This window comes from Heloderma suspectum, chromosome 2, assembly GCF_057233095.1.
Source record: "Heloderma suspectum isolate Gila_16-S chromosome 2, 16-S_ref, whole genome shotgun sequence".
NCBI lineage: Eukaryota > Metazoa > Chordata > Lepidosauria > Squamata > Helodermatidae > Heloderma > Heloderma suspectum.
In genome coordinates this window covers 166,368,096-166,395,698 of record NC_139459.1, presented here as the reverse complement: position 1 = coordinate 166,395,698, position 27,603 = coordinate 166,368,096, and the positions used below count along the sequence as shown (strand labels likewise).

General features: G+C 47.6%; 1 protein-coding gene across 13 annotated transcripts; it reads left to right on the top strand.

The window, feature by feature from the left end:
* Positions 1-35: 35 nt before the first annotated feature.
* Positions 36-27,603, top strand: CRB3 (crumbs cell polarity complex component 3). 13 transcript variants are annotated; one of them, XM_084835763.1, is made up of 7 exons: positions 36-193; positions 10,700-10,903; positions 16,068-16,131; positions 17,846-18,102; positions 21,874-21,944; positions 23,015-23,155; positions 27,245-27,603. In XM_084835763.1, exons 4-7 carry the CDS (start codon positions 18,027-18,029, stop codon positions 27,326-27,328), a joined length of 372 nt encoding a protein of 123 aa, XP_084691889.1. In that variant the 5' UTR covers positions 36-193; positions 10,700-10,903; positions 16,068-16,131; positions 17,846-18,026; the 3' UTR covers positions 27,329-27,603. The 13 variants fall into 13 exon arrangements, with proteins under 13 accessions (XP_084691889.1, XP_084691888.1, XP_084691898.1 ...); XM_084835762.1 differs by lacking the exon at positions 16,068-16,131; XM_084835772.1 differs by lacking the exon at positions 27,245-27,603 and having other exon boundaries at positions 23,015-24,817.

The following is a 27,603-nucleotide window of genomic DNA, read 5'->3' as shown; positions in this document are numbered from 1 at the left end:
TGTTTTGTAAAGCCATGGAACACGATACATTCCGCGACGCAGAAAGGAAGGGACCTTGACGCAGGACGCGCAGGGAAGAGCGGATGAGGCTTCGACTGGGAGAAGCCAGCGAGGGAACTCGGGGGACCCCCCACCCCACCCCGGGTTCGCGTCGTCACCGCGCCCGTCCCCTCCCGCTTCCAGCCGCCGCCAGGTATGCGGGAGGCGGCGCTTCACCTGGCTCAGGTGCGGGGGAGGGCAGCACCTGTGGCGGCGCGGGTCACGTGCCCGGGAGGCGGCGCCGTCGCTGTCGTCGCCGGGGCACGGCGCGCTCCGCCGGAACACGCTCCGGGACCGCGAAGGGGCCGGCCGCGCCGCCGCAGGTGAGTGGCGGAGGGCAGAGCGAGGGGCGCCTGCCCGGGGCCGGCCCGGCCCGGCCGCCCGCAGCGAGGGCGGCGCGGTCGCGCCGGGGCACCTGTCGGACGGGGCGGAGGAAGGGGAGCGGGGCGCTCCTGCGCCGGGCGGGGGCTGGTTTCCCTCGGTGCTCCGCCCGGGCACGGGCGCGGCGCGGCGCGGCCAGAGGGCAGCTCCGCGCCCCTCCGCCCGCTCGCCCGTCCCTCCCCTCGGGGCCGTGCGGCTCCCTCCGCCCCGCCGGGACCTCCCCCGCAGGGGCGAAGGGAAGGGCCGCGAGGGGGCTCCGGGAGCTCGCCAGCTTCCTCGGAGAGCCGAGGCGAGCAGCAGGTGGCAGAAGCCCGACGCGGCCTCGAGCGGGGAGGGCTCCCCCGGGACCTTGCTGGCGGGGGGGGGGTCCGCTTCTTCCGCGCCTCCCCCCTCCGCGCTCTCGAGGAAGCCACGGCGGAGGGCCCGTGCTGGGCCCAGGCGACGCCTTCTCGCCGCCGCTGCTCTCCTCGTGGCGACTTCAGCGGGCTTGCGTGCTTCTGCATCGCCTGGGTTAAGCGCTGAGCCGCCTGCCCGGCGTTCTTGCTCTCCAGGCCAGGCAGAAGTGGGGAGGGGTGGGCGGCTTCTTGTCTCCCCTTTCCTGCCCCAGATTGAGAACTTCGGAACTTGCCTCCAAGGGTGGGACCCTGCCGCCCTCCAGCTGTCTTCTTGCTGCTGGGGCTGGGGGCGCGACTCTTCAGGCATGATGCCGTCTCGCTGAAAAACAAAAGACCCTCCCCCAAATTAGACGTGCCGTGGCCCGCCAGTGTGTTTTAAATGGATGCAGGGTGTGCGTATGGGATCCCTTAACAGCTGAAGGCATAACTGCTCTTGCGTTGAGCAACTGTGAGTATGCGCATTCCTTTAAGGGCAGCAGGAGTGCCTTTCCTGGTGAGACCAAGGTCCGCCTGAGCCCAGCAGTCTTGTAAGCAGCCCAGCAACCACCAGGCAGGAGGTAGCTTACCAGGAACTGGCTAGTGGACTGCGGTTTACTTTCTGTCCACTCTGATTTAGGGTGACCAAGTGAGGAACATTGGAAGCTGCCTTGGAATTGCAGACTGATGACATCTGCGGGGCTCCCAAATTCCCATAGGAACATCAGAAGCTGCCTTATACTGAGTCAGACACTTGGTCCACCTAGCCCAGTACTGTTGACACTGACTGGCAGCCAGGGCTCTCCAGAGTTTCAGGCAGGAGTTTCCAGCTCTACCTGGAGATGTTGGGGATCAAACCTGGGACCTTTTACATGCAGAGGAGGGGCTTGACCACTGAGCTACAGCCCTTCCCCCTGAGTGCAAAGGAGGGCAAGACTCTTTGTGCAAAATAAAAAAAGCCACCACAATTGTTTGGAAGGAGAAATTTGAGTAGGTACAGTTTCTTTACAGTTGCTCAAAGCAACTGTAAACCTGAAAACCTGGCTTTCTTGTTTCTGGAGAGCTGATAGCATGGTGCCCTCCAGATGTTTAGACTATAGCTCCCATCAGTTTGAGCCACCATAGCCAATGGTCAGGGCTTATGGAAGATGAAGTCCAAAACATCTGGAGGGTACTGGCTTGCATATCCCAGCCCTACCCCATAGTGAAATCTGGTTAGAAATCCACAGCTAACATTGCTAAATGGCCAATTTAAAGCCAAAATCCAGTGTCATAACTTTATTATGCAAACTCAAAAATCACCCCCCAAATGTGCAAGCTTTTGAGATTTCCAGATTTCTTCATCAGGCAAGATGTTACAAAAAGCAAATGGGCGGGCGGGCGGGCGGGGGCGGGAAGGCTGACTGGATGTTGAAGTTAAGATGAATGCATAATCATTGTCTTAAGATGATATGCTTTTTGTAACATCTTGCCTGATAAAGAAATCTGGAGAAGTTGAAAGCTTGCACATATTTTGTGTTTTTTGACTTAGCCTAATAAAGGTATTGCACTATATGGATTTTGGATTTTTTCTTATGACCAGTGTGGTTGCCTTTGTGTTTTAAAGCCACAGAAACCCTGGCCTGGCCTGCTTTTCCGTGAACAGCACCTTGGAATGGAGCAATCCTACATGTAAAACCTTTCAGTCCATGGAGAGATGACTTGCTAAGGTCACTTGCTAAGGATGACTTGCTAAAGGCACTGGAACAGAAATTTGGTGGGGTTTTAAAAATTATTATTACAGCTGGCAACCCTATGAATGATGCAAATTTATATTCTGGGTTCAGCCTTGGCTTGGATTCACTGGCTAGAGTCAGGCTGGCTTGCCAAGATTTGAAGGCATTGTGTGGGTGATGTGCTAAGTTCTGTTGTGCTTATGGGTAGGGCCTTCATTTGACTTGACTAGGCTTGTGGCTTGTCCTGCAAATGCAAGAACAGGAGGAAATGGAACGTGTGTGTATATAACACACATTGTAATGTTTGTAGGTAAAAGGAGGGAATCCTTGCTCTGTGCCTCTGTGTGCAAGTGTATCTTCTGCTTGTTGGGAGCTGCTTGGTGACTCATGTGCCCAGCCTGAGATCTGGGGTGGCCAATTTTTTTTCCTGGCAGGGCTCCTGTGCCATTAACCACCAGATCTTCCTATGTATGTTTGGAAATCGTGACCTGCAGAATTTCTGTTTGTGCTGCTGATGTTAAAAGCACAGGAGCCATGTTAAGGGGGGAAAGTGGCAGCCCTAGAGTTCATAAGGTTTATTTTCTCACATGATTTAAAACACACCCAGTTTCATGCCTTGGATTGGCACCAATGGGTATGTTGTACAAATATGCCCCTGAAATAATAGGTTTCAGATTCTCAGAAGTTGCTATCTATTAGAGAAGGCAGAGATTAGGTGCATGCTTCAGTATTGGCTTTAGTTCAAATTGCTAGGTACTTTCTAGTTACTGGCTCATGCACTGGGAAAGCAAGCCTCTAGCTATTAAAAGAGATACACTTGGTGACTGCTGTTTGTAGGCAATTAGACTTTAGCTACTCCAGGACTATTGCATGCTGTGTTTTGTTTTGGAAGGAAAAGTTCAAAGGTGGTATAGACTCACCCACCGGGGCTCCAGGGCAGGCCCAAGGCAGTTAGGGCTTACAGCAGAAAATTTAACTGGCAGCCCTCTTGCATTTACTGGCATGTGGCATAATCGGTCAGGACATTCACTGAGGTCCTGCCATAGCATAGCTCCCTTTCATATGAATGGAACTGTTTCTTTCCTCCTTTGTGGGTCACAAACTGCCACATCTGGTGGGTTATGATAAGGTCACCAATCTAGTAGAGAAGAGAATTCGAACCTACTTTGCAGAATTATCATAAGTTATTATCAAAATGATAATTGCTGGGCACCCCTTCAGGTATGTCTCGGTGGACCAGATACTTTGCCAAATAATGCTAAAGTGTTGGTACCTGGTGCGTCCTGACTTAACCTGGAACAATTTATCACCTAGTGGGGAGGGGAGGGGCAAGATCTGTGTGAGAGATTCACTCTCTCTTGTGGATTAAGAAGTATTTATTTTATTACATAGCTTATTTACTAACTAAAAAGCGTAATAGGATATCCATTCTGTAGGTTCTATTCATTTAGGGAGGAGTTAGCATTGACCTGCTTTAGGCAGCGATGTATATATGTGGAGAGGTGCATGCTCTACTAATGCTTGCTCAATCTCTTTGATTATTTTTGGGTTTGGTTGCTTTGCAATCTTGACTGTGGGGTCAGCATCTCTTCCTGTGGCCCAATCCCACACTGTGATTTCCTACTACAACATGCAATGAGATTGTCATGCTTGTGTTGAGTTAGTATCACCTCCCTTTTGACAGATGACTCATAGAAACTTGCCAGAGGTCATGGGAATGAGTCTGTCTCGAAGTTGTCTTTCTGACCTAGACTTTAGCTGCTAGATCATGATCCCGGAAGGAAGGAAGGAAGGAAAAAAGCACTTGAGTCAAGATGGGTTCACAGCTGCAGACTTTCTGTTATATAAAGCCGAGGGAAACTAGTTCCTCCTTGCCCAGCTTCAGCCTCAAGGAGCAAAATGTAATGTAAACGAGTGCCCTCATGTCAAGGAAGTGTGCGGAAGAGAGGACAAAGGGAAGTCCAACCTAACCAAATTAGTGGGAGTTTAGTGGATGGCACTTCAGTTTTCAAAAGGCTTTTTACAGCCTCCTCCCATCCCCCACCCCCACGGGCAAAGATTCCTGTTGTGTTTTTAATGGTGTTTTTAATGTGTTTGTTTGTATGTTATGTATTTAAATGAAGATTTTGTTTTTAATCTGGATTTTATTGTTAGCTGCTTTGAGCACTATCTTTTTGTGGAAAGATGGGATATAAATAAATAACTAAATAACAAACTTGGCTGTGGGGACAGGTTGGCCAAAGTTCCTAAAGCAGCAAGCTTAGACATGCTTACCTGGGGAGCGTAGGTCACATTGAACTCAGCCGGACTTTGCTTCCTCACAGACAAAGCTCCTGTCAATACTGTTCTTCCCCCCTGCCCCCACTGTTTCTCTTCAGAGGACATCACCCTTCTAGCTTGGGACACTGAAAACTTGAATTAATTTAAGGAATTCCTTACCACAGGTTGTGATTGTGGCCCTCCATATGTTCTTGGACTGTGCCATCACTGTGGTGATTGGCTGGCACTTTTGCATGGCCAGCTTCTGCCACAAAGTGGCACAGCTGGTTTCCACCAAGGCCAACCCTGGACACAGTAAATAATGGGTAGGGAGGGTCTGTGGATCAGTGGTAGAGTACCTGCTTTGCATTCAGAAGCTTCCGGGTTTGATCCCCAGCATCCCTAGGTAGAGCTGGAAAAACTCCTGCCTGAAACCCCGGAGAGCTGCTGCTGCCAGTCAGTGTCGACAATCCTGGGCTAGGTGGACCGGCGGTCTGACTCAGTGCAAGGCAGCTTCTGATGTTCCTAGGGAGCTTGGGGGCCCTGCAGATGTCACTGGACTGCAACTCCCATCAGAAAAAAATCCAAAATCCATATAGTGCAATACCTTTATTAGGCTTACTTGAAAATCACAAAATATGTGCAAGCTTTCGAGCCCTCCAGATCTTTTAACCAGGAAGATGTTACAAAAAGCATATCTTCAGACAATGATTATGCACTCACCCTGACTACAACATCCGGTCAGTCTTCCCCTGCCCATCCACGGATTTGCTTTTTGAGACATCTTGCCTGATTAAGAGATCTGGAGATCTCAAAAGCTTGCACATTTTGGGGGGAATTTTAAGTTTGCATAATAAAGTTATGACACTGGATTTTGGTTTTAAATTGGCCATCCAGCAATGGTAGTTGTGGGTTTCTAACAGCTTTCACCATGGGGTAGGGCAGGGATATGCAAGCCTCCAGATGTTTTGGATTCCAACTTCCATAAGCCCTAACCATAGGCTATGGTGGCTCAAGCTGATGGGAGCTATAGTCTAAAACATCTGGAGGGCACTATGTCATCAGCTCTCCCCCACGGGTAGGGGGAGCACATATAAACAAAGACAGGTTTTCAGTGCTTTGAGCAACTGTAAAGAAACTGCACCTACTCAAATTTCTCCTTCCACACAATTGTGGTGGCTTTTTTAGTACAGTCTTACCCTCCTTTGCACTCAGGGGGAAGGGCAGTAGCTCAGTGGTCAAGCCCCTCCTCTGCATGTAAAAGGTCCCAGGTTCGATCCCCAACATCTCCAGGTAGAGCTGGAAACTCCTGCCTGAAACTCTGGAGAGCCCTGGCTGCCAGTCAGTGTCAACAGTACTGGGCTAGGTGGACCAAGTGTCTGACTCGGCATAAGGCAGCTTCTGATGTTCGTATGGGAACTCGTGGGCGCTGCAGATGTCTTTGGGATGCAACTCCCATTGGTTCTACCCAGCATAGCCAGTGGTGAGGAATGATGGGAATCGCAGTCCAACAATGGCATTTAAACTTTTTGTATTATATTTTAATGTTTTAACTTCTGTAAACTGCCCAGAGAGCTTCAGTTATGGGGCGGTATAGAAATATAATAAATACTAACAACAACATCTGGAGGGCCGTATGTTCCCTATCCCTGGTTTAGAAGGCTTTAAAAAAAGAATTGGACAAATTAATCGAGGGACAGGTCTGTCACCACCAGCTGTTAGTAATTATGGTAAATCTAACCTCCATGTTTAGAGGCAGTATGCCTCTGAATACCAGACATTGGGTCCAAACTAGGGGAAATCATTGTCTTCATGCCCTGCTTGTGAGCCTTGCAGAGTCAGCTGCTGGTTGGCTGTTTGGTAGCAGAATGCTGGACTAGACTGGGTCCTTTCAGATGTTGTTGGACTACAACCCCCATCATCCCTGACCATTGGCCATGATGGATGGAGTCCAACTGCACCTGAAGGGCCACAGGTTGGGGAAAGCTGGAAGAGATGGATCTTTGTCTGACCCCACATGGCTGTTCCAGAGTTGTTAATGCCACGGCTTCCTTCTTCTCCAGAACGTTCTTTATTAATGGAAGAATAGATGCACTGTGGGCAAGAGGAAAATCTGTTTTGTAATTCTTGAATCTGTTTGTATCTTTCTTGAAATGTATGCAGTTGGATTATTTGAGAGGTCTGCATGATATTGAAGCCTGCTATGGTATAAGTGGACTGGTGCTCATATAGACTGGGAAGCAAAAGAGCAGGCATAAGTGGATAACTCTGTGCAATGCAGGGCAGGTAACGGAGAGTCTCACAGGGAACTTCTCCTTGGGTTTAGAAATAGTAATCTTTAACATTGGTCATACGTGATCTGGAGACAGGAATTGTGCCAAAGAATTCAGGATGCAAAAGTCCAAACTGTGATGCACTCCAGGAGGATCTCTCTAAACTGGGTGATTGTGGGCTACTTTATACATTCCGCACACTTAAGCGGTAATGTTTTTCTTGCTGTCTTCCACTTCATGCTGCAAGTAGGTAACTGAATATTTCAATCCTTTCCCAACAAAAGAGAAACAAAAACCCTGCATTTAGAAAGCTAGCACATTTCTCTTTAGCCATATTTCTGCGTGAAGGGAGGGTCCTGCCCCGCAAGGGGGAACATTCCAACATGCAATCCCCACCTGCAGCCCCAAATGGTACAGTTAATGTAATGTTACAAAGTACTGGAAAGGGAGTAAAAAAATAAAAAGCGCCTATGATGTATTGCAGGCGTAGGCAACCGGGTGCCCTCCAGATGTGTTGGACTATAGCTCCTATAATCCCTAACCATTGGCCATGCTGGCTGTGGCTAAAGGGAGCTGTGGTCCAAAACAGCAGGAGGGTGCCTCCTTATTTACCCTGATGTCTCAGATTAAGGGCCCGTCTAATCTAGCATTCCATGGCTTCGGCATCAGCCAACTTCCCCACCCCCATTGTTAACATTTAGCCTGATAAAAAGTTTTGGAGAACTCAAAAGCTTGCTCACTATTCTGTGACATGTTGGTCGGCCTAATAAAGGTTTTGCCCCCTGCTTTTATTGAAGAGTCTTGTATCCGGTCCGTCGCGTTCACTCCATCTCAAAGATCTAGCAGAGCTGGAGGGAAGGGCCAGTAAGGTGCTAATTAGCATCTTTTGAGAGAGGCTGGTGCTGTTTGTTGGGGTTAGCCAAGGGAAAAAATAAAGGTGGTAGAGGGAAGATAGGACAAGGAGGCTTCTATGCTCACAATGAAAGAGCAAATGAAGAGGGGAAAAGTAATTGATGCACAAAATGTGTAGCCACTGAAACTTGTAGGCAATTAATTAAAGCAGAGGTAGGCAACTTGTGGCCCTCTAGATGTTTTGGCCTTTAACTCGCATCACCACTAGTCAGCATAGCCAATGGTGAGGGATCATGGGAGTCATAGGCCAAAACATCCAGAGAGTCGGGAGTTGCCCATCCCTGTATTAAAGACAGGTGGGAATGCTAGCTCGGAGAACAGCCAGGATGCAAAGAACAGGAAGATTGGTTCTGTGCTCCCAAGGGGGCTTTGGGGGCTTATGTCTCTTGAATAGTGCCCCCCCATGCCACACAGCAAACTACATTGAACTTGGGAGAGTATAAAAACCAGTTTGGCTAATGGATTTGGATCAGTTACTTTGCATGCTGGTGGTGGTGTGTGTCTGGGGGGCGGGGCGGGGGCAGCCAAAAATTCCACTGGGCCTGCGAAAGTAGCTCTTTGGATCCCAGCCCAAATGTAATTAACCAATAGAATTCATTGCCACAGGAGGTGGTAAGTCTTCCTGAAGAGGATTAGAAGATCATCAGTTCATTGGTGGCCACAGCAACGAGAAAGCCATCCTCTAGTGTTCATCACTGTGCTGGTCAGGTCTTCTGGACCCAGCTTGTTGACCTTTGTTGGTTTGTTGCAGGCAGAAGAACGCGGGGCGAGGTGGACGGTTGATCTGACTCAGTAAATAGATCCCAACAGTCTGCCTCTTACACAACGCAGTTTTGTTTTCCACACTGCAAGTGGAGCGATGATTGACGTGTACTCCCACTGAACCAGTCATCTGGGGAATGTTCTCCTTGAAATGGGCTGCCAGGCAGCTGATGGGGTGCCTAGTGCCTATGTGTAAAAGCTCACTTGAGGAGGGGCCTTGTGGGCTGGGGAATCTGTCGGAAGCAGGCGGCAGCGCTGAAGTAGCTGAACGTCAAAGCATGCCTTGAGGTCACAGGGAATGAAAAGGGTTTAGAGAATTACTAGTGCCATCGGTGTGCATTTTACGGTACACAGGAGGACAAGTCTCTGCCCCAAGGAACTTACAGTCCAAGATTTGGCACAGGGGAAGGGAAGTGTGCTGAGGCAGTGGGGCTAAATAAGGAGGCAATACATGGCGGTTTCAGTGGCAGGCGTTTAGGCTTACAGGCGTAGTTGCAGAAGGATATGGGAGTGAGCCACACTTCTTGGATGACAAAAAGACTAATGTCTAGACTAGTCTTCCCCAAACTGGCACCCTCCAGATGTGCTGGACTACAACTCCCAGCCTCCCCAGCCAGCAACTGAGGCATGCTGGGAGTTGTATTCCAGCACATCTGGAGAGCACCAGGTTGGGGAAGGCTAATCTCGAATGTAGGTAAGCTCTGAGGAAATGTGCTGGCATCCTAGAGCCCTGTCTTTTCAGAAGGGCTGTAAACATTTGAGAAGCAGCTACGCCATGAGCAGTAGCTCAGACCTCAGCTTGAGCGAGCTTTGACCGGGGCAACATCCCGCAGAAGGGAATCCCTGTGAAGCGCTGCCCTTTCCTGCCTTAAGTGTGCATGTGGCGGCAGCGGCACTGAGTGTAGAGGCCGACAAACGTGTCCCGTCTGAGTTCGGAGCGCCGCCTGAGCCGGTGGCAACAATTTTGTGTCCGTTCGGATGCGGTGGTCATGTGGGATGGGGGCCTGTGGGGGCTGAGTGTTGGGTGGAGGTGTTATGGCAAGGTTGCACACAGATATACATTGTTTGAGCAGAGGCGTGGCTGTGGAATTGCTCTTACTGCAGGGGTGAGATGCGGTGGCCCTCCAGATCTTGTTGGACTGACTCCCGTAATCCTTGACCATTGGGCATGCTGGCTGGGGCTGATGGGAGTTGGGGTCCAAGAGCCTCTGGGGGGCACCAGATGTTCCCCACCCCTAACTTCCTGAGTGTATACTTGTTCTGGGCTGGCATAGTCTTCCAGCTCCCTTCAAAAGTATTTTCCTTTTTAAAGGAAAGACAGTCAAATGAATGTTTCACTGAAGAAGCACCCATGTTGTACTCTTAAGCACGCCCGCATGCATACCCACCCACCCACCCACACACACACCCCAAAACGTAGAGAGCCAACCTGGAGATAGAAGGAGGAGTGATGATTGAGATTCGTGTTAAAAATCACTTGATTCCTTATATAGCATGGAAATTGAAGCTATTTTCGTGTCTAAAATTGTCTACCCCGCCCTTCAGTGTTGTTGGTGATCCCAAGGTGGATTACAGAAAATAAAGATACAATAACACAATGTTGTTGTTCAGTCATTAAGGCGTGTCCGACTCTTCGTGACCCCGTGGACCATAGCACGCCAGGCCTTCCTGTCCTCCACTCTCTCCCGGAGTGTGCTCAAGTTCATACAATAACACAATAGAATGACCCAAACAAAAGAGCGTAGCTTGGAATTCCAATCAAAAAGAGATTTGGAATAGCTGATAAGTACAAAACTTTAAAAAGGTGTGGATTGCTTCCTGGTAGAATAAGTGGTGGCGAGTCTTGTTTAAAGGTTTGTTTGTAGGTCCACAGTCTAGACTCCTGTTATTGGCTGACTGCCAAAACAGGAGGATGTGGAAAAAAAGATCCGGCAGAATTGTGATGTTTTAAAAATGTTTTTAGTCCTTCTTTTTCTTTCCTCCCAAGGCATATGTAAACCCAGGACCAGTCCTGCAAGATGTCGCACTGCCAAGCTCTGTTCCTCTGCCAAATCCCCCCACCCCGTCCTGATCTCCTCAGGCTGATGTTCGGAAGTTCGCTGTAGCTTAAGGAGATATGTGGTGTACTGTTTCCTCAAAATGTGAAGTTGCAGTGCCTCTTGGTGACTGTCACCAGCTCCAGCTTCTGAAGGCAAGGCGGACTATTTTCAGAATTCTTTCCTGCCCTGCCCTGAAGGTTTGGGGGGAAGGTTACACAGAGTTACAGTATCTCCCTGTCTGATTTTATCCTCTCCCTGCCATGACTGGGGTAGTGTTTGGACTGAGAATATGTCTTGCTCAAGGCCTCTCCATGAGCAAAACAGCCATTCTTTCAGATCCCAACCCCATAAGTTCATTGTCGTCGTCCCCACCCCACCTCCAAGCAGCATCATTTAAATAAAAAGACTTGGCATTTATGTAGCACCTTGGAGCTTTCAAAGCAATTAAAGGGCCTCATTTCAGTAGTCTTTGTCTTTGCAACACTTTGCAATATAGATCAGTATTAACTCTCATGTGGTCCAGAGAGTGGTGAGTGAGCTGGCTGGCATTACAGGAGGGATGGAGCCCTTCATCCCCCCTCTCTGCCTAGCATAGAAATCAGGTAGGCTGCTGCGGGTAGGAAGCCCCCTCCTCTGGGCCTGCCCAGCATAGGCCATCCATTCCTGCCAATCCTCCCCACCCGATTTGCAAGGCTGATCTAACAATGTCATGTGGTTGTTATTCAGTCATTAAGTCATGTCCGACTCTTTGTGACCCCATGGACCATAGCACGCCAGGCCTTCCTGTCCTCCGCTCTCTCCCGGAGCGTGCTCAGGTTCATATTCATTGCATTGGTGATGCTATCTAGCCATCTTATCCTCTGCCGTCCCCTTCTCCTTTTGCCTTCAGTCTTTCCCAGCATCAGTGACTTTTCCAGTGACTTTTCTCTTTGCATTAGGTGGCCAAAATATTTGAGCTTCAGCTTCAGTATCTGTCCTTCCAATGAGCAGTCAGGGTTGATTTCCTTTAGGATGGACTGATTTGACCTCCTTGCAGTCCAGGGGACTCGTAAGAGTCTTCTCCAGCACCACAATTGGAACGCATCAGTTCTTCGGCGCTCTGCCTTCCTTATAGTCCAGCTCTCACAGCCATACGTTGCTACTGGGAAAACCATAGCTTTGATTATACAGACCTTTGTTGGCAAGGTGATGTCTCTGCTGTCTACGCTGTCTAGGTTTGCCATAGCTTTCCTCCCAAGGAGCAAGCGTCTTTTAATTTCATGGCTACAGTCACCATCTGCGGTGATCTTGGAGCCCAAGAAAATAAAATCTGTCACTGCTTCCATTTCTTCCCCTTCTATATGCCAGGAAGTGATGGGGCCAGATGCCATGATCTTCGTTTTTTTAATGTTGAGTTTCAAACCAGCTTTTGCACTCTCCACTTTCGCCCTCAACAAGAGGCTCTTTAGATCCTCTTTGCTTTCTGCCATTAGGGTGGTATCATCTACGTATCTGAGGTTGTTGATAATTCTCCCGGCAATCTTAATTCCGACCTCTGATTCATCCAGCCCGGTGTTTCTCATGATGTACTCTGCATATAAATTAAATAAGCAGGGCGACAATATGCAGCCTTGTCGTACTCCTTTCCCAATTTTGAACCACTCGGTTGTTCCATGTCTGGTTCTTACTGTTGCTTCTTGACCCTCGTACAGGTTTCTCAGGAGACAGGTAAGGTGGTCTGGTACTCCCATCACTTTAAGAATTTGCCACAGTTTGTTGTGATCCACACAATCAAAGGCTTTAGCGTAGTCAATAAAGCAGAAATAGACATTTTTCTGGAATTCTCTTGCTTTCTCCATGATCCAGCGAATGTTGGCAATTTGATCTCTAGTTCCTCTGCCTCTTCGAAACCCACCTTGTACTTCCTATAGTTCTCGGTTCACATACTGCTGAAGCCTAGCTTGTAGGATTTTGAGCATCACCTTGCTGGCATGTGAAATGAGCGCAATTGTACGGTAGTTTGAACACTCTTTGGCATTGCCCTTCTTTGGAATTGGAATGTAAACTGACCTTTTCCAGTCTGGTGGCCACTGTTGAGTGTTCCAAATTTGTTGGCATACTGAGTGCAGCACTTCAACAGCATCATCTTTTAGGATTTTAAATAGCTCAGCTGGAATACTGTCATCTCAGCTAGCTTTGTTATTAGTAATGCTTCCTAAGGCCCACTTGACTTCACTCTCTAGGATGTCCGGCTCAAGTTCAGTGACCGCACTATCATGGCTATCAGGGACATTCAGATCTTTCCTGTATAGTTCTTCTGTGTATTCTTTCCACCTCTTCTTAATCTCATCTGCTTCTGTTAGGTCCCTGCCTTCTTTGTCCTTTATCATGCCTATCTTTGCACAAAACGCCCTTGATATCTCTGATTTTCTTAAAGAGATCTCTATTTCCCATTCTATTGTTTTCCTTGATTTCTTTGCATTGTTCATTTAAGAAGGCCTTCTTGTCTCTCCTTGCTATTCTCTGGAACTCTGCATTCAGCTGGATATATCTTCCCCTTTCTCCCTTGCTTTTCGCTTCCCTTCTTTCCTCGGCTACTTGTAATGCCTCCTCAGACAGCCACTTTGCTTTCTTGCATTTCTTTTTCTTTGGGATGGATTGAGTTGCTGCCTCCTGAACAGTGTTACGGACCTCCATCCATAGTTCCTCAGGCACTCTGTCTATCAGATCTAATCCCTTAAATCTATTCGTCACCTCCACTGTATATTCATAAGGGATATGATTTAGGTCATACCTGAACGGTTTAGTGGTTTTCCCGATGGTCTTCAATTTAAGCTGAAATTTTGCCAGAAGCAGCTCATGATTTGAGCCACAGTCAGCTCCAGGTCTTGTTTTTACTGACTGTATGGAGCTTCTCCATCTTTGGCTGCAAAGTACATAATCCATCTGATTTCAATATTGACCATCTGGTGATGTCCATGTGTAGAGTCGCCTCTTGTGCTGTTGGAAAAGAGTGTTTACTATGATCAGCGTGTTCTCTTGGCAAAACTCCATTAGCCTTTGTCCTGCTTCATTTTGTACACCAAGGCCATGCTTGCCTGTTATCCCGGTGATTTCTTGACTTCCTACTTTGGCATTCCCATCCCCTATGATGAAAGGACATTTTTTTTGGTGTTTGTTCTAGAAGGTGTTGTAGGTCTTCATAGAACCATAACAACATAGAACAAATCCCCCCCACCCCAAGAAAACCACTTTGGGGTGAAGCTCTGGAGTGAATATAATACTGGTGAAGAACATTATTCTTAAATAAGTGAATCATTTGTTGGTGAATCCTCCTGCTGACTGCAAACCTCTGGGATTACTGAATGGGGAAATCCCTGAGTGGTCCGTGGCTTTCCCTCTGCATTGCTTTCCCTCTCACGTGGCTTCTCTTGAATCTCTCTGTGCTGGATGGGAGTGGGAGGCTAAATGGACCATTTGCATGAGCAGGCTGCATGTTAATTGGCTCAGACCAGAGCACAAAAAGCCATCACCCCTAGATCTGTTGTGGGCTGGCTAAAGGTGCTGGTCCAAAAAGCCAGCCCACAACAGATCTGTACATCCCTATGTACAAACTTCCCATGCTGATGGTGCAATCCTAAGTCCACGGGCCTGGGAGTAATTCCCATTGAACTTAATTAGACTTACTTTTGAGTAAAACACACATAGGATTGCCAAACAACTGGTTCATTTCTTTGCTGGATGTGTGCTAAAGTGATCCATTCAGGTTCTCTCCCCGTACCCTTCTACTTGCACTGACTGTTAGGAACTTAAAGCAAAGGTAGCTGTGTTGGCCATAAAAAAAATCCGAAAATCCATCTTTATGTAATACCTCTTTAAGGTATATTTTTGGATTACAAAAGTATGCAAGCTTTGGAGTTCTCCAGATCTCTTCATCAGACAAGATGTTACGAAAACCTGGTGTGGGAGGAAAAAAGTAGCTGACTAGATGTTGGAGCTGCCATAGCCAGGTCCGGTTTGCATGCCTTGACTTCCCATGGGTTGTCATGAATTAGCAGGGGTGAGCAAGCATTTATTTACTTATTCGTTTTGTTTACAACTTTTATATACCACTCCATATCTAGACAGATTCCAGAGCAGTGAACACTGAAAGATAAAAAGACAAAACAATAAAACTCCATATTAAAAATTGTTATTTTAAACAACAATACCAATAAAAAATGTGGCTGGCCAGTCAAGGACGGATTCCTGAAATAAAGTTGTTTTCAGGAGGTGCCGGAAACAGCACAGTGTTGGCGCCTGCCTGACCTCCAGGGACAGGGAGTTCCACAGCAGGGGGGCCACCACACTGAAGGCTCTTCTCCGGGTGGACTCCAGTTGTGCCATAGGTCCATGCAGAACCACCAGGAGCATGCCCTCTGATGCCCTCAGTGACTGGGCAGGTTGATAAGGGAGAAGGTGCTCTCTCAGGTATCCTGGACCCAAGCTGGGTGCGACCAACCAACCACTCCAGCTGTAGCCAAGTTGAGCTAAACCCCATCCCTGGGTTGTTGATTGTGATGTCCAAACCAGATATTCTGGGTTGCTGGGGGAGAGACAACCCAGAGTTAGAACCCAAGAACAAACCCTAGGTTGTTTAGCTCTACCCGGCTGCAGTGGGAGTGATCAGGTGGCAGCCATCACATTCATTTGCTCGTGCTCATTCACAATAACCCATGGTTTAAACAACCTATGGTTGGCATGACATGCAAACCAGGCCCATGGAGTCAGAGTCTTAAGGTGAGATGGAGGAGAGGGTTTGCAGACCTTCAAACTGGGCTGCACCAAGCCATGTGGTGGTTCTAGGTACTAGGGCTTCTAGTAGCTGAAGGGGATGAGGTCTTGGAGAATACATTCCCAGCTTCAGGTGGTGCAAAATCCTCTTCCTCCAGTACAGGGTCCCACTGTTGACCAGCTAAATTTGGTTTCCCCCAAGTCACACCCAAAGCAAAGGCAGCTGTGTTTGCCACTGTTCACACAGGAACAGCGACACATGCTAAGTAAAGAGGCACTCGCAGTATGTTTGAGCAACTCCAGTGAGCCAGCCGCTCCTTTTGCATCCAGACATCACACGTATTTTGTGTGTCCTCATACAACATTCTGTACCCAAAATATATTTCCCCTCTCCCCAGAATTTCCAAAACTCCAGTGTATGCCCCAAAGGTTTCTGAGCTGGTGTCCTTGTGCCATCCAAATAGGAACATTATATTATAACAGATACAGATTTAGTATGCAGTATTACTTGGTATACTGAGTTAAATAAATAAATAAATAAATGTTGCGCTACCCATTTAATAGGCACAGTTGGAGGGCGTGGAGCTGTCCCCTAGAAAACCTGCAGAAAAGGAACTTCATGACCCAGGTAATTGGTCTAACTGGTTCCTGCCAGGCTGCCTAGACCAGCTTTCTCTTCCAGAACTAGTTGTCAGGTGCACATAGTATACAGACACTGTGTGCTCATTTAGGGCTTGTTTTGTTCATGGCATGGCAGAAACCTGGGTTTGTCTCCAAAGTGTTCATTTGACCAGGAACAGTAGCTAATTCAGACTCCATGGCAGGTGTACCTGTGGGACGCATGCATTTGCAAACACACATTACATTTTTGAGTTTATGCTTCAAATCTCTTGTGCGTGCATCTAAAAAATGAAACGTGTACACCGACTCTAGGGGCCAGTTCAGCAGTGTATGACTTGCTCTACATGGAGCATGCTGTCCATGCCTGAGGATCTGTCTACATTGGCCTTTCCCCAAACTCGTGGCCTCCAGATGTGTTGGATTGCAACTCCCCTCATTCCCAATCAGAATGGCCAATTAACCATTCATCCATAGAAAAAAAAAAAAAAAGCAGTACATTTTCCTTCCGGGCTTTAGTTATCACAAGTCTGGAAACCATTCTTTAAATTAAATTGAGGGCACAATCCTATGCATGTTTACACAAGAAAAAGCCCTACAACTTCCAGCAGTCCCCAGCCAGCAATCGCACCCTAAATCTGCTTTGTTTGGCTTTGGGATTAAGGGTTTTGTTACACCCAATACAAAATAATTTAGCAGAGAACAGTGTACTACTGATTTCCCTTAGAGTGGACACAGCTCTGCTAAGAATACTAAACTGATGAATTATGGGACATTCCCAAAACATGGAGGGTGGGGAAAGACGTGTCCTTGTCTAGACCACGCTTCCAAGACATATCTACATTAGTGGCATATATTGATCATCCTTACTCTCATTGGAGTTAGAAACCAAACCAGCAGAACACAGCTGCTGCCATTCCATTGCTACTGACCGGGGACTGAGGGAGGGAGTGTGCAAGGCCACCCAGTGAATCTCGGGCAGAACTGAGATTTGTACCTGTGTATCTTGGGTAGGGATGTATGGATTTTGCAAAATCTGTTCCATTTACATTTCATGGATTGTCAGGTGCCTTCGGTTCCATTATCCACTTGTTGGCAGAACTGGATTTTTTCGAATTTCCCAATTTTGTACTTGCACAAATTCACACTTGTGCAAATGTGCAAGCCCCCTAATGTGCAAATCTCACCAAAATGCTCATTTTTATGCTTTAGCCTATGGGGGAAATGTACATTTTCAGCTGGTTTTTAAAGTATTTTTAAGTATTTTGACATTTTAAAAATATTTTTCTATGACTAAATTTGCGTAAAATTCCAGAAAGCAAAAAAGAAGTTCCACAAGCCCTCAGAATCCATGCAACTTGGGAAAAGCCAGTCTGCAGGTCAAATTCATAGAAATCCAAACTTATTTGATTCTGTTGTGGATTTCTCCAACATCCCTAAGCTTGGGTCCAACAAAACAGTCAGTTTTTGCATCCCTCACAGGCAGGAGGAAGGAGGAATGTTCCTCATTTAGATATTGCAGCCTCCCCCAACCTGGTGCTCTCCAGATATGTTGGACTACAATTCCCAGCATCCCCCAGGCATGCTGCGATAGAGGTTTCCAGTGACATTGGCCATGGGTCGTTTTCTTTTTTTAACCCACATTGGTTTTCCTGTAATTACGGAGAGCCTTCTTCCAATACATAGATCATATCATCGATTGCCGTTTTCTTTTTATACTTCAGTTGGAAACCAGACTTTTCTCTCCGCCATCGCGTATCCCAGGACTTGACCCACTGCGGACCTGGCTGAGTAGATTCGGAGGCTGCTGCAGCGCAAAGGGAGTGTATCAACGGATTGCCTGTGCTTGGGAGGCCGTGGAGACCTCGGCTTCCCCTGCCCCTCCCTTGGCTGGAGAGGCAGGCAATGGCCACCTCTGGACTGATTCCATTCCTTCTGACAGTCTCACTCCCGTCCTTTTTACAGACTGCCTCGGGCCAAGGTGGGTGCCGCCTTCACTGCCACCAAAGGACGGGGGACCCAAAGTGTTTGCCAGAAAGAGTATTCGGTGACCAACAGATAGAATGCCTTCCCTAAGGGGGCAATCCTATGCATGTTTAGACAGAAAAACATGCTACATTTCCCAGCATGCCCCAGCCAGCTATGGCTGGCTGGGGCATGCTGGGAATTGTAGCATGTTTTTCTGTCTTAACATGCATAGGATAACGCCCCAGATCACAATCCCCAGATCAACAAAACTCCTCTTCCACATCAGCCTTGGTCTCAAAATAGCAGAACCCCCCACAGAACATAAAGCAAATTTTGTCCAATTTTTTTTGGAATAAATTTGATACGATGTCTCACACTGTTGGCTGGTAAATATTATTGCCCGCCAACCTTCAATACTGTCCAGTATAAAACTCCATTGCATGTCAGCCATTATATGCTGTATGCTACCAAATACCACTGCATGTCAACTATAGAATACTATTAGATAACAAGTATTAAATTTGGAATTACATCAAAATATCAGGTATAAGTAATTTCTGAGTATGTGGGGTCACAATCATCCACATTCACAATCATTCTTGGAGGACTCAGTTTACGGTTCCAGATCTGCAGTCTGAAAAGGGCTACAATATGCAAGACTTCTGTTTGGTCCAGGGCAGCCTGCCCCAACCTGGAGCTCTCCAGATGTGCTGGACTTCAACTCCCAATTGCCCCAGGCCAATGGTCAGGAATGCTGGGAGATATGGTCCAAAACATCTGGAGGGCACCAGGCTTGGGAAGGCTGATTCAAGGTATAGTTTGGAGTCGAGGCGACAGATCAGCTGGAAAGTGGAGCTGGGAATGTGCCAGAGGCACTTTGGGCTTCCTTGAAGTGCTTTTGCTCCTGACGAGGCTTTGCTTGTCAACTGGAAAGCACTCTCAGGGCGTGGCTCAGGGGTGGGATCTCGTTGACTCATGGGCATTCTCCTCGGCACACGGTGGGTGTGGGTTGCCTGGTTCCCCAGAGAGGAAAGACGGACGAAACCTGGTTGCCCCACCTTGTACCTTCTCGTGACGCCTGGAGCGGCGCCCAGCCTGAGACGGAAATGGAATGCCTGAGAGCAGAAACTAACTGAACATGAGCCGCACCTGTCCCAGGAGGGGTTGAAAGTACTGGGTTTAGCAGTCCTGTAAATGAATGATTCTGGAGGAAGATCTGGCCTCATCCTTTCCAAAATATGCATGTCTCCATTCACGCATGATTGATGAAGACCCGCCCTGACTGGTCTGGGGGCTGCTTCACATCCAATATTTTTTTAGGCATGCACCTAACATTTTGCTCTGACAAACGCGTGCTTGCAAACATGGGTTGTGCAGGCTCACGCGTCACGGAGCCAGGACTGGCTACAGCTCCCTGTTGAGCATATATGTGGTGGTTTGCTGGGCTGGCCCCAGGTTTGAGGGGCCCCTTTGCAAAGTGCTGTCTAGTGGGCCTCTTCCTAGGGAGGTGGCAGCAGGCCGCAGCAGTGCTGGGATATACGTTGGGTGGCTTGGAGCCACCGGTTTCATTCCCCACAGTGCCCCGGAGTGATAGTCCATCTGGGGCAAGGGCAGCTCCTGCTCCCCAGGGCAGGCATCAGTACAATGGTGGGTCCTGCTGGGGCCATGGCTGCTGCCCGAGGATGCCACATGCGGCACCACGCCTGGGGGCGAGCCTGAAGCAAAAACATTTGGGAGTGGCTCAGTGGGTGCTCTTTGTCAGTGCAGCGATCCCCGCCATCTTTCTCAAATGAACTAAGTTGTCTAATTTCTTCCTTTAAAGGCTTTGTACCTCACTCTTCAGCCAAAAAGGAACCCAGAGTTGCTTATGTACAACCACTTTCCCCTCCCCCACTAATGCCCCACCATTGTGTGGATATTTTTCACATTTATTTCACTTTACCTGTCCTTCAAAGGCTGTGCACGTCTTCTCTTCAGTATTATATATATGTTGTTTTTGTTTCGGTGATTGATTTTTTATTTTATTTTTTAAACACAACCCAGGTGAACAGGCTGTTGGTGACTGTCACCACAGTGCTAAGATTGCCACAGGTGTGGGTGGTGTCATTATAAGGTGCATCAGTAAATGGCAATGGACATAGTTGTATCTGGGTGGAGTCAGGAATCTCTTATTGCTCTTCTGTTCTTTCTGGAGAGTGACAATAAAGTTGTTGTCTGACTTCCTGACTGGTGGGTCCTCTAAGCCAGGGGTCCCCAACCCCCGGGCCACGGACCAGTACCAGTCCATGGCCTGTTAGGAACAGCAGGAGGTGAGCATAGGGGTGTGCAAAACCCCCTTACCTTGGGTCCGCAGGGATCCGCGGGGGGGGGGGGAGGCGATCCGTCCCTCCCCCCCGGAATCCTCACTGGCCCCGGCTGGCTCCTCTCCTGTTCTTCAAGTAATAGGCTACATAAATCTTTACGTAGCATATTACTGCAAAGTAATAAAAGTAATGCACTTGAATCATCCTGAAACCATCCCCCCCGGTCCATGGAAAAATTGTCTTCCATGAAACCGGTCCCTGGTGCCAAAAAGGTTGGGGACCGCTGCTCTAAGCCTTCCATGACATGGTGTCAGAAGTTAACCTGGAGGGAGGTCTTGTGTGGAGTGTCACAGGCCTGTCCTATGACCTCTCCTGTTCAATATTTTTATAACTGACTTCAGCAAAGGCATAGGGGGGATATGTATCAACTTTGCAGATGATATGAAACTAGGAGGGACAGCCAACATCGCAGAAGACTGAATCAAGATTTAAAACAATCTTGACAGGTTGGAACACTAGGCCAACACCAACAAGTTGGAATTCAACAAAGCTTCCTGCATTTATGTACAAAAAAATAAAAAGGCACAAGTGTAAGATGAGGGAGACCTGGTTTGGCAGCAGTGAATGTCAAAAGGATCACGATTTTGTAGTTGATCCTAAGCTGAACTTGAGCCAGCACTTTGATGTGGCTGCTAAAAAGCTAATGCTGTCTTAGGCTGCATTAGCAGAAGCAAAGGGTAGAATCCAATTAAAGTCCTACTTAGAGTAGACCCATTGAAATGAATGGGCCCAGTTAGTCATGGTTAACTCAAGCCCTATTCATCTCAATGGGTCTGCTCTAAGTAGGACTTTAGTTGGATTCTACCCATAGTATCGAATTCATGGGAAATCATGGTTCTGCTCTATTCTACCCTGGTCCCACCGCATCTGGAGTACTGTGTCCAGTCTTGGATGCCACATTTTAAGAAGGATACAAACTGGAGTGTGTCCAGGATGGTGAGGGGTGTGGAAAGCAAGTCTTGCAAGGAATGGTTGGAAGAGCTGGGTATGCTTCGCCAGGGAAGGAGGAGATTATGCAGGACGTGATAGTGGTTTTCAAATTTGACAGGTTGTCACACAAGATGGAGCAGACTTGTTCCCCGTTGCTCCAGAGGGCAGGACTAGAGCCAACATGTGGGAATTGCAGGGAAGCAGATTTCAGCAAAACCTTAGGAGACACTTTCTAAATGCCAAGGGATGTCTGACAGAGGAACAGACAGCCTCAGGAGGTGGTGGGGTTTCCTTTGCTGGAGGTTTTTAATCAGGGACTGGCTGGCCATCCATCAGGGATGCTGTGGTGGCATCCTGCATTGCAGACCCTGCCCTGAGCAGCGCATTGGACCCGATGACCTCCAGGGTCCCTTCCAGCTCTATGATGTTTGAGCCAGGTGAAAGTTAGTCTCTTCTCCCTGTATTTCTAACTCTGTTTTTTCTCTCTCCAGATCAAGACACCTCGAACAGCAGCACAGTGGGACCCACGTCACTGTTGCCCTCCCCTGCGTCTGGCCTTTCGGTATGTCTGTCTCCTGGGGGCTCTTCTGAGCCACGTGTTGGGTGCAGGGGAAGTCTCTAATAATGCCTGAATTGCAGGATAGCGATGCCTGTGGAAGCCGAGTGTAGGCAGATTGTAGCCTAGCTTCATGTGGGCTATAGATACAGCAGAACAATTCCCCCTCCCACGTCTGTGGGTGGAATGAGAAAAGGCGTATTAGACCCTTTGCCTGTTGCGGCAATTTGGTGAGATGTTGGCACGCTCAAGGCAACTCATATTTGAGAGCTCTGAGGTCATCCAATGAGGTGTTCCTGGTAGTGCCTCATGAATCTGTGGTCTGTTTGGAGTCTACTCAGAGTAGAGCTCTCGGTGTACTGGCTCCCTCTCTGTGGAATTCTACACCAGTTGACATCAGGCGGGCACACATGGTGCTTTGTTTTCGGTGTCTAATTTGATTGTAAATATTTTTGTTCTTTTGTGTTTCGCTTGGGTTTTATTTTCTTTACTGCTCATTTCTCAAGCATCTTTTTTTTTAGATATGTGTCAGTTTAGAAATTTTGTGAATAAAATAATAATGTCACCATGACACAAAGATGAGAGCAACAAACTGAGACAGTTCTTATTTACTATATCATTTTCTCATAGAAAATGATCCTGGATAGAAGATGGGAGGGAGATGGCTGTGCCCTCCTCTTCTTTCCTCTGCTGTGGCCAGGTGATGTTTTGTGGTGGTAACAGCAACAACATTGGCAATGGAGGAGTTGGGTTTGGGCTGCCACTTCGGCATGAGCAGAAGGGCTGAAACCTCACGGCTAAAGTTTGCCGATACTTGATAGATACTTGACACCCTGATGCTGTACTGGCCATTGGTTGACTTGCCACACTGGCAAGCCAAGCAGCTGATTTGGGCCCCAATATTTCCAGAGTTTCCCATGAACCCCCATGCTCTGGGCTGGTGCTGTGCATGGCGAAGCAGTGCGCAGCCCTCTGGCTTCGGCAGCTTTTCCCATGTTGGACCCCACCCCCACCGCTCCTCGGTTGCTTGACAGCCAGTAGCAACGGTTCTCCCGCTTTCTCTTTTCCCATGGCAGGACTCGGAGTTGGCCGCGGCCATTGCAGTGCCGTGTATCGTTGGGGGCCTCCTGCTGATTGGCCTCTTCGTTTTCATTGGACTCAAAGTACGGGAGAAGCGCCAGACAGAAGGCACCTACCGGCCCAGCAATGAGGAGCAGGTGGGTGCCCGGGTGGAGACTAACACCAACCTCAAGCTGCCCCCAGAAGAGCGACTCATCTGAGATGGGGAAAGGGCTCTGCTCAGCTGGCCCCGGCTTGGAAGGAGCGGCTCGGCACACTGGACTAAAAAACAGGATACAGCTGGACCTGCTGCAGTCAGGCATGAGGCTCCCAGCCTGTCCCTAAGCATCCCAGGCAGGCGGGCTGTGAACATCTGTGCACAGGAGAGGTCCCAAATGCTGAAAAGAGGGCTTTGAGGAACCCCCCGAGCCGACCCTTGTTGCTGCGCCGGGTAGAGCCAGACAGTGCAATGCAAGGCCAGATCTTGCCTCTCTGTGCACTCAGAAGAGAGAGGGCGGCCTCCCCTTTCTGCGATGCCAGCTGCCCAGAGCTGCTTCCCTTCTCTTGGCACTCTCCAAAAGGATGAACTCTCCAACTCGTAGCAGGGTGTGAACGGGATTGCCACTGCATCTGACAAGAGTTGCTACTTTGCCTGAATAGCAAAGAATGGGTTGGGTTTTAAGGGGCTGGCCATATGGGATCCAGGGCAGGGTCGCCTTTTAATTTTTTTAGGAAAAAGTGTATTGCACGGTGCTTTTAAGTATGCCACTATTTAATAAAAAGCAAATCTCCCTTCTCTGGTGGGGTCAGTGGGAAAAGGTGGCGCCACCTGGCGTTATGAGGGGAGCATTCTTGCACAGTGCCTCGCGCACACCCACAGGCTCCGAGTGCAAAGGTTACTCTGAAATGTATTAAATGAAAAGGGTCGGGCAGCATTGGATGAAAAAAGCCAACAAATAAAGCGAGGTAAACCTCAAAAGGGTCTTAATGGAACCTCATTGTTCAAGCAATCCAGAAATTTTGCTATCCTATATTTTATGTCCCCTTCTTTTCAAAGTCTCCCCGAGGCCAGATATTTCTTAATGGAAAATCTGCCCTTTTGGGGTAGATTAAACAAATTAGGTGTCTAGGAAGTGGAATGAAAAATTGTTTGCCCTCTCAATTTTTATGGCTTCCTCTAAAATATGGGTTGGATCCAGACTTAGTTATACTTAAAGTAGACCCACTGAAATCAACTGGACATAAGTTGGTCATGACTTAAATTCAATTGATGTCAATGGGTCTGCTCTAATTATGGCTAAGTCTGGGTCCAACCCTATATTTTAAAATGGCCACCACATACGTTCTTGTGCCTTGCTCCTGAAACTTGCTATCTTTGTAGCTCTCCTTTGAACTTTCTCCCAATTGCCCTGAACTGGATAGAATTCAGAGAGCAGTCTGTGTTTCCATTATGTTAGTTTCTCAGTGAGGAGTAATTATTTTACCTTTTAGCGTGAAGGAGCAAAGAGCCATACTGAGTTACTCCTGCATCTCTGTTTTAGGGATGAGCAAACCTATCAAGCTCAATTTAGCTCAGGTTCTCATTTTTCCATTGCTAAATTTGTTCCAGCCCAGTTCCACACTGGATTGTAACTTGATGGTGTAGTCTGCACAAAAATCTGTCTTTTTGTGTATATATATTTTGCACTGTTGTGCACACTTCTTCAGATTATGCATTTTTCAAGTGATTTTTCATTGAATAAAGTATTCTTGTGTGTGTGCATCTTTCCAAGTATGCACATTCTTTGTGTGCACTGTTACAAATATACACTTTTTTGTGCACATTGTTTCAAATGTTGCTATTTTTTGTACACATTCTTGGAAAAGTATGAATTTAGTTGTCTAACAGTGTTTCAGTTTGTGTTCATATTTGGGAAGTGTGAATTTGGCAAGTTCACACTGAAATGCAAACCAAACGAATTTCTCACCTATTCCTACTCTATTCACCTATCTGAATTAACCTGCAGGGACCTACTTCAATGGAACAATGATGGCCTGGATTTGGGGCAAGTATTTTAGTTGAGGATGAGTGAGAAATTAGTTTGGTATACATTTCAGTGTGAATTTACCAAATCTGCACTCCCTGAACCTAAACACAAACCAGGACATAGTTTGCCATAGAAATCCATACACTCCCAAAGTTTGTGATGAAGTTCCCCCCGCCCCCAGCATAACAAATGCATACATTTGAAAGAGCAGACATAACAAGTGTGTACTTTTGAAACAGTACATAGAAAAAATGCACCTATTTAGAAAAATGCACAGAAAGCCTGCATTATTCATTGGAAAAATGAATTTATACAAAAATAATGCATTGTTTAAGATGCACACAAAACTACATGGAAACGTTTATGTAGGTTTTGAAAATTGGCAATCCAATGTGGAAATGGGTCAGAAAACAGGACAGAAGTGAAAAAATGAGACCCACATGAAACGGAGTTTTCATATTCACCTATCCCAAGTTCTTGTGCCAGCAAGTTCCTGCAATCTAATCGGAGCTTGTGTAAAGGCAGCTCTAGTTTTCTTGAAAAGGGCTGGGGCTGGGGCTGGGGCAAGTGAAGCTTGAATGGTGACTACCTTCCAGCCATCTTGCCTAGTTCTCTTAGTAGCCCTGGTATGAAAGGTAGGCGTTCGTTGGCTCAGTTTCCACCTCCAATCTTCCCCTTCTTTCAGTTAGGCCAGGAAATCCATAGCATTTCAATGGAATAAGTGAGCTGGAAACTGCAACCTGCCTACGGATGTGCAAATGCACGTAAGCAGAGCATTCCAATACTGAAAAACAGCCAGCCTTGCAGCAGTTTCAGCTCTCGTTGACTCTGGATTACGTTTGGGCTCATGGAGCAGACAAACCTATTTTTCTTCCTTTCAGAAGTCTAACTTCAGTGTTTGAAACGCTTGGGCCCATGATCTTGTCTTCTAATTTTCCCTCACCCCATTTTTATAGGAATTGGGGTGGGGAAAAACTATAGATTTTCGTGGGATAAACTAGGGCCATGCTAAAATATTCTGATACCTGCGATGGAAAATCCAAAATGGTATTCATGCTCCCGCTAAGGAGGATAGGATGCCATCTGTGGGCACATTCTGCACAAGTCCCATTACAGTGAATGCACACTAGGGTTCTTCTGGATGGCCCCTTTAGCTCATTGGGGCTTATGGAGGTGGAACCCCCAAGTGGAATGTCGCTCTGTTTATCTGCAGTCTTAAGGTCACTGATAAACCTGCCCCTTGGCCACGTCTGCTACTGACATAAATACTTGTAAGCCGTGTCTGTCAAGGAATAGGGTTGGGCTACTGATGTGTTATGCTCAAGGGTCCACCTCCAACAAAAGCACATGAAAAGCCACTCAGCACTGACAAAACAGTGTCTGCTTTTTGTCTGTTTCCTAGATCCTCCTGAAGTTATTCTTTTGGAATATTTTCAGATTAGGCACGAAAAAGGGCCTTTGAGCTTCTCCTGTAGTATCCATGCCCTGTGTGTATATTTCGTTGATGTGCAATTTGCAGTGGAGGTAAACTTGAATAGCTAACACTGGGTGCTAACATTCGTCTTACGGAACAACTGACACAAAAGCCAATTCAGAACTGGTCTGATAGCTTGGATCCTCAACTTGGTGGTGGAGCAGGCAGAAATTAATGCGAGATACGGCATCATCTCAATAATCTTGTCACTGTAACAACCATGGTCTCCTCTCATATTTTTAGGTGAATACTTAGTCACTTTGGGTTGAATTCAGATTAAGCTGGATCAACTGCACTGGTAGAAGTGGACTTCATCACCCCCTCCTTCTCACAGCAGCCCCTCAACCCCCTGAAAATGCTATATGTAGTCAGGAGACTGTGCTGAAGGGGCTGTGGAGACCTCCCAAAATTGGGCAGCGGGACCTTCCTCTCATGGAGGGCAGATCCTAGATCCTAGATCCAGCTCACAGTGTGTATTTCACATGTGTGTCATCTAGGTATATGCCCATGTCTGCCTGTGTAATGTGTGAGATGGTCCTCAGAGTAGCATTTTGCACATCCTGGCCCTTAGCAAGCAGTTTACAAACCAGGCGGACATGCATGCTTAACATCCAGTCCATGCTTTGGCAGGAGGGGAAAGACGACCAGAGAGCCAGGAAGCTTGCTCTTTTTGCCTGAGTGCTGAGATATTTCTCTGTGTGTACTTTCCACCCCTGATCCACTTGTTCTTTCACCTCCTTGAACAGGTGGGACATCCTGCCCAACCAAACCTGACAGTCACTAAAGCGTGCAGCTCTGAGGGCCGAAGTGAAGCCGCTATTGCACTGTGATTCTCATGTGGACATCATGGTGATTCAGGTCCACATCCTCAACCCACCAGGCTCTGCTGTGTGCAGACAATGCCTCCCAGTAACCCATACCGTTGTCTGAGGCATCAGAAAGGAGAGCTTCCAATTGAGAGAAGGCATGGCTGGCATTTGCAGCATCATACGGAAGGGTCCTTCTCTCCTCATGAACTCTCAATCTTTTTTCACTATGAACTCTCAATCTTTTTTCACTGAAAACCTTTCCCTTTTTTTGGTAAAATAAACTGACATTTTTTAGT

Excerpts from the sequence above, each read along its gene's own strand:
- CRB3 (XM_084835765.1), top strand. The coding sequence starts at position 18,027 with ATGGCCACCTCTGGACTGATTCCATTCCTTCTGACAGTCTCACTCCCG. Across the intron at positions 21,945-23,014 it reads CCCCTGCGTCTGGCCTTTCG|GACTCGGAGTTGGCCGCGGC; the intron begins GTATGTCTGTCT and ends TTCCCATGGCAG. Across the intron at positions 23,156-27,244 it reads GGCCCAGCAATGAGGAGCAG|GTGGGACATCCTGCCCAACC; the intron begins GTGGGTGCCCGG and ends CTCCTTGAACAG.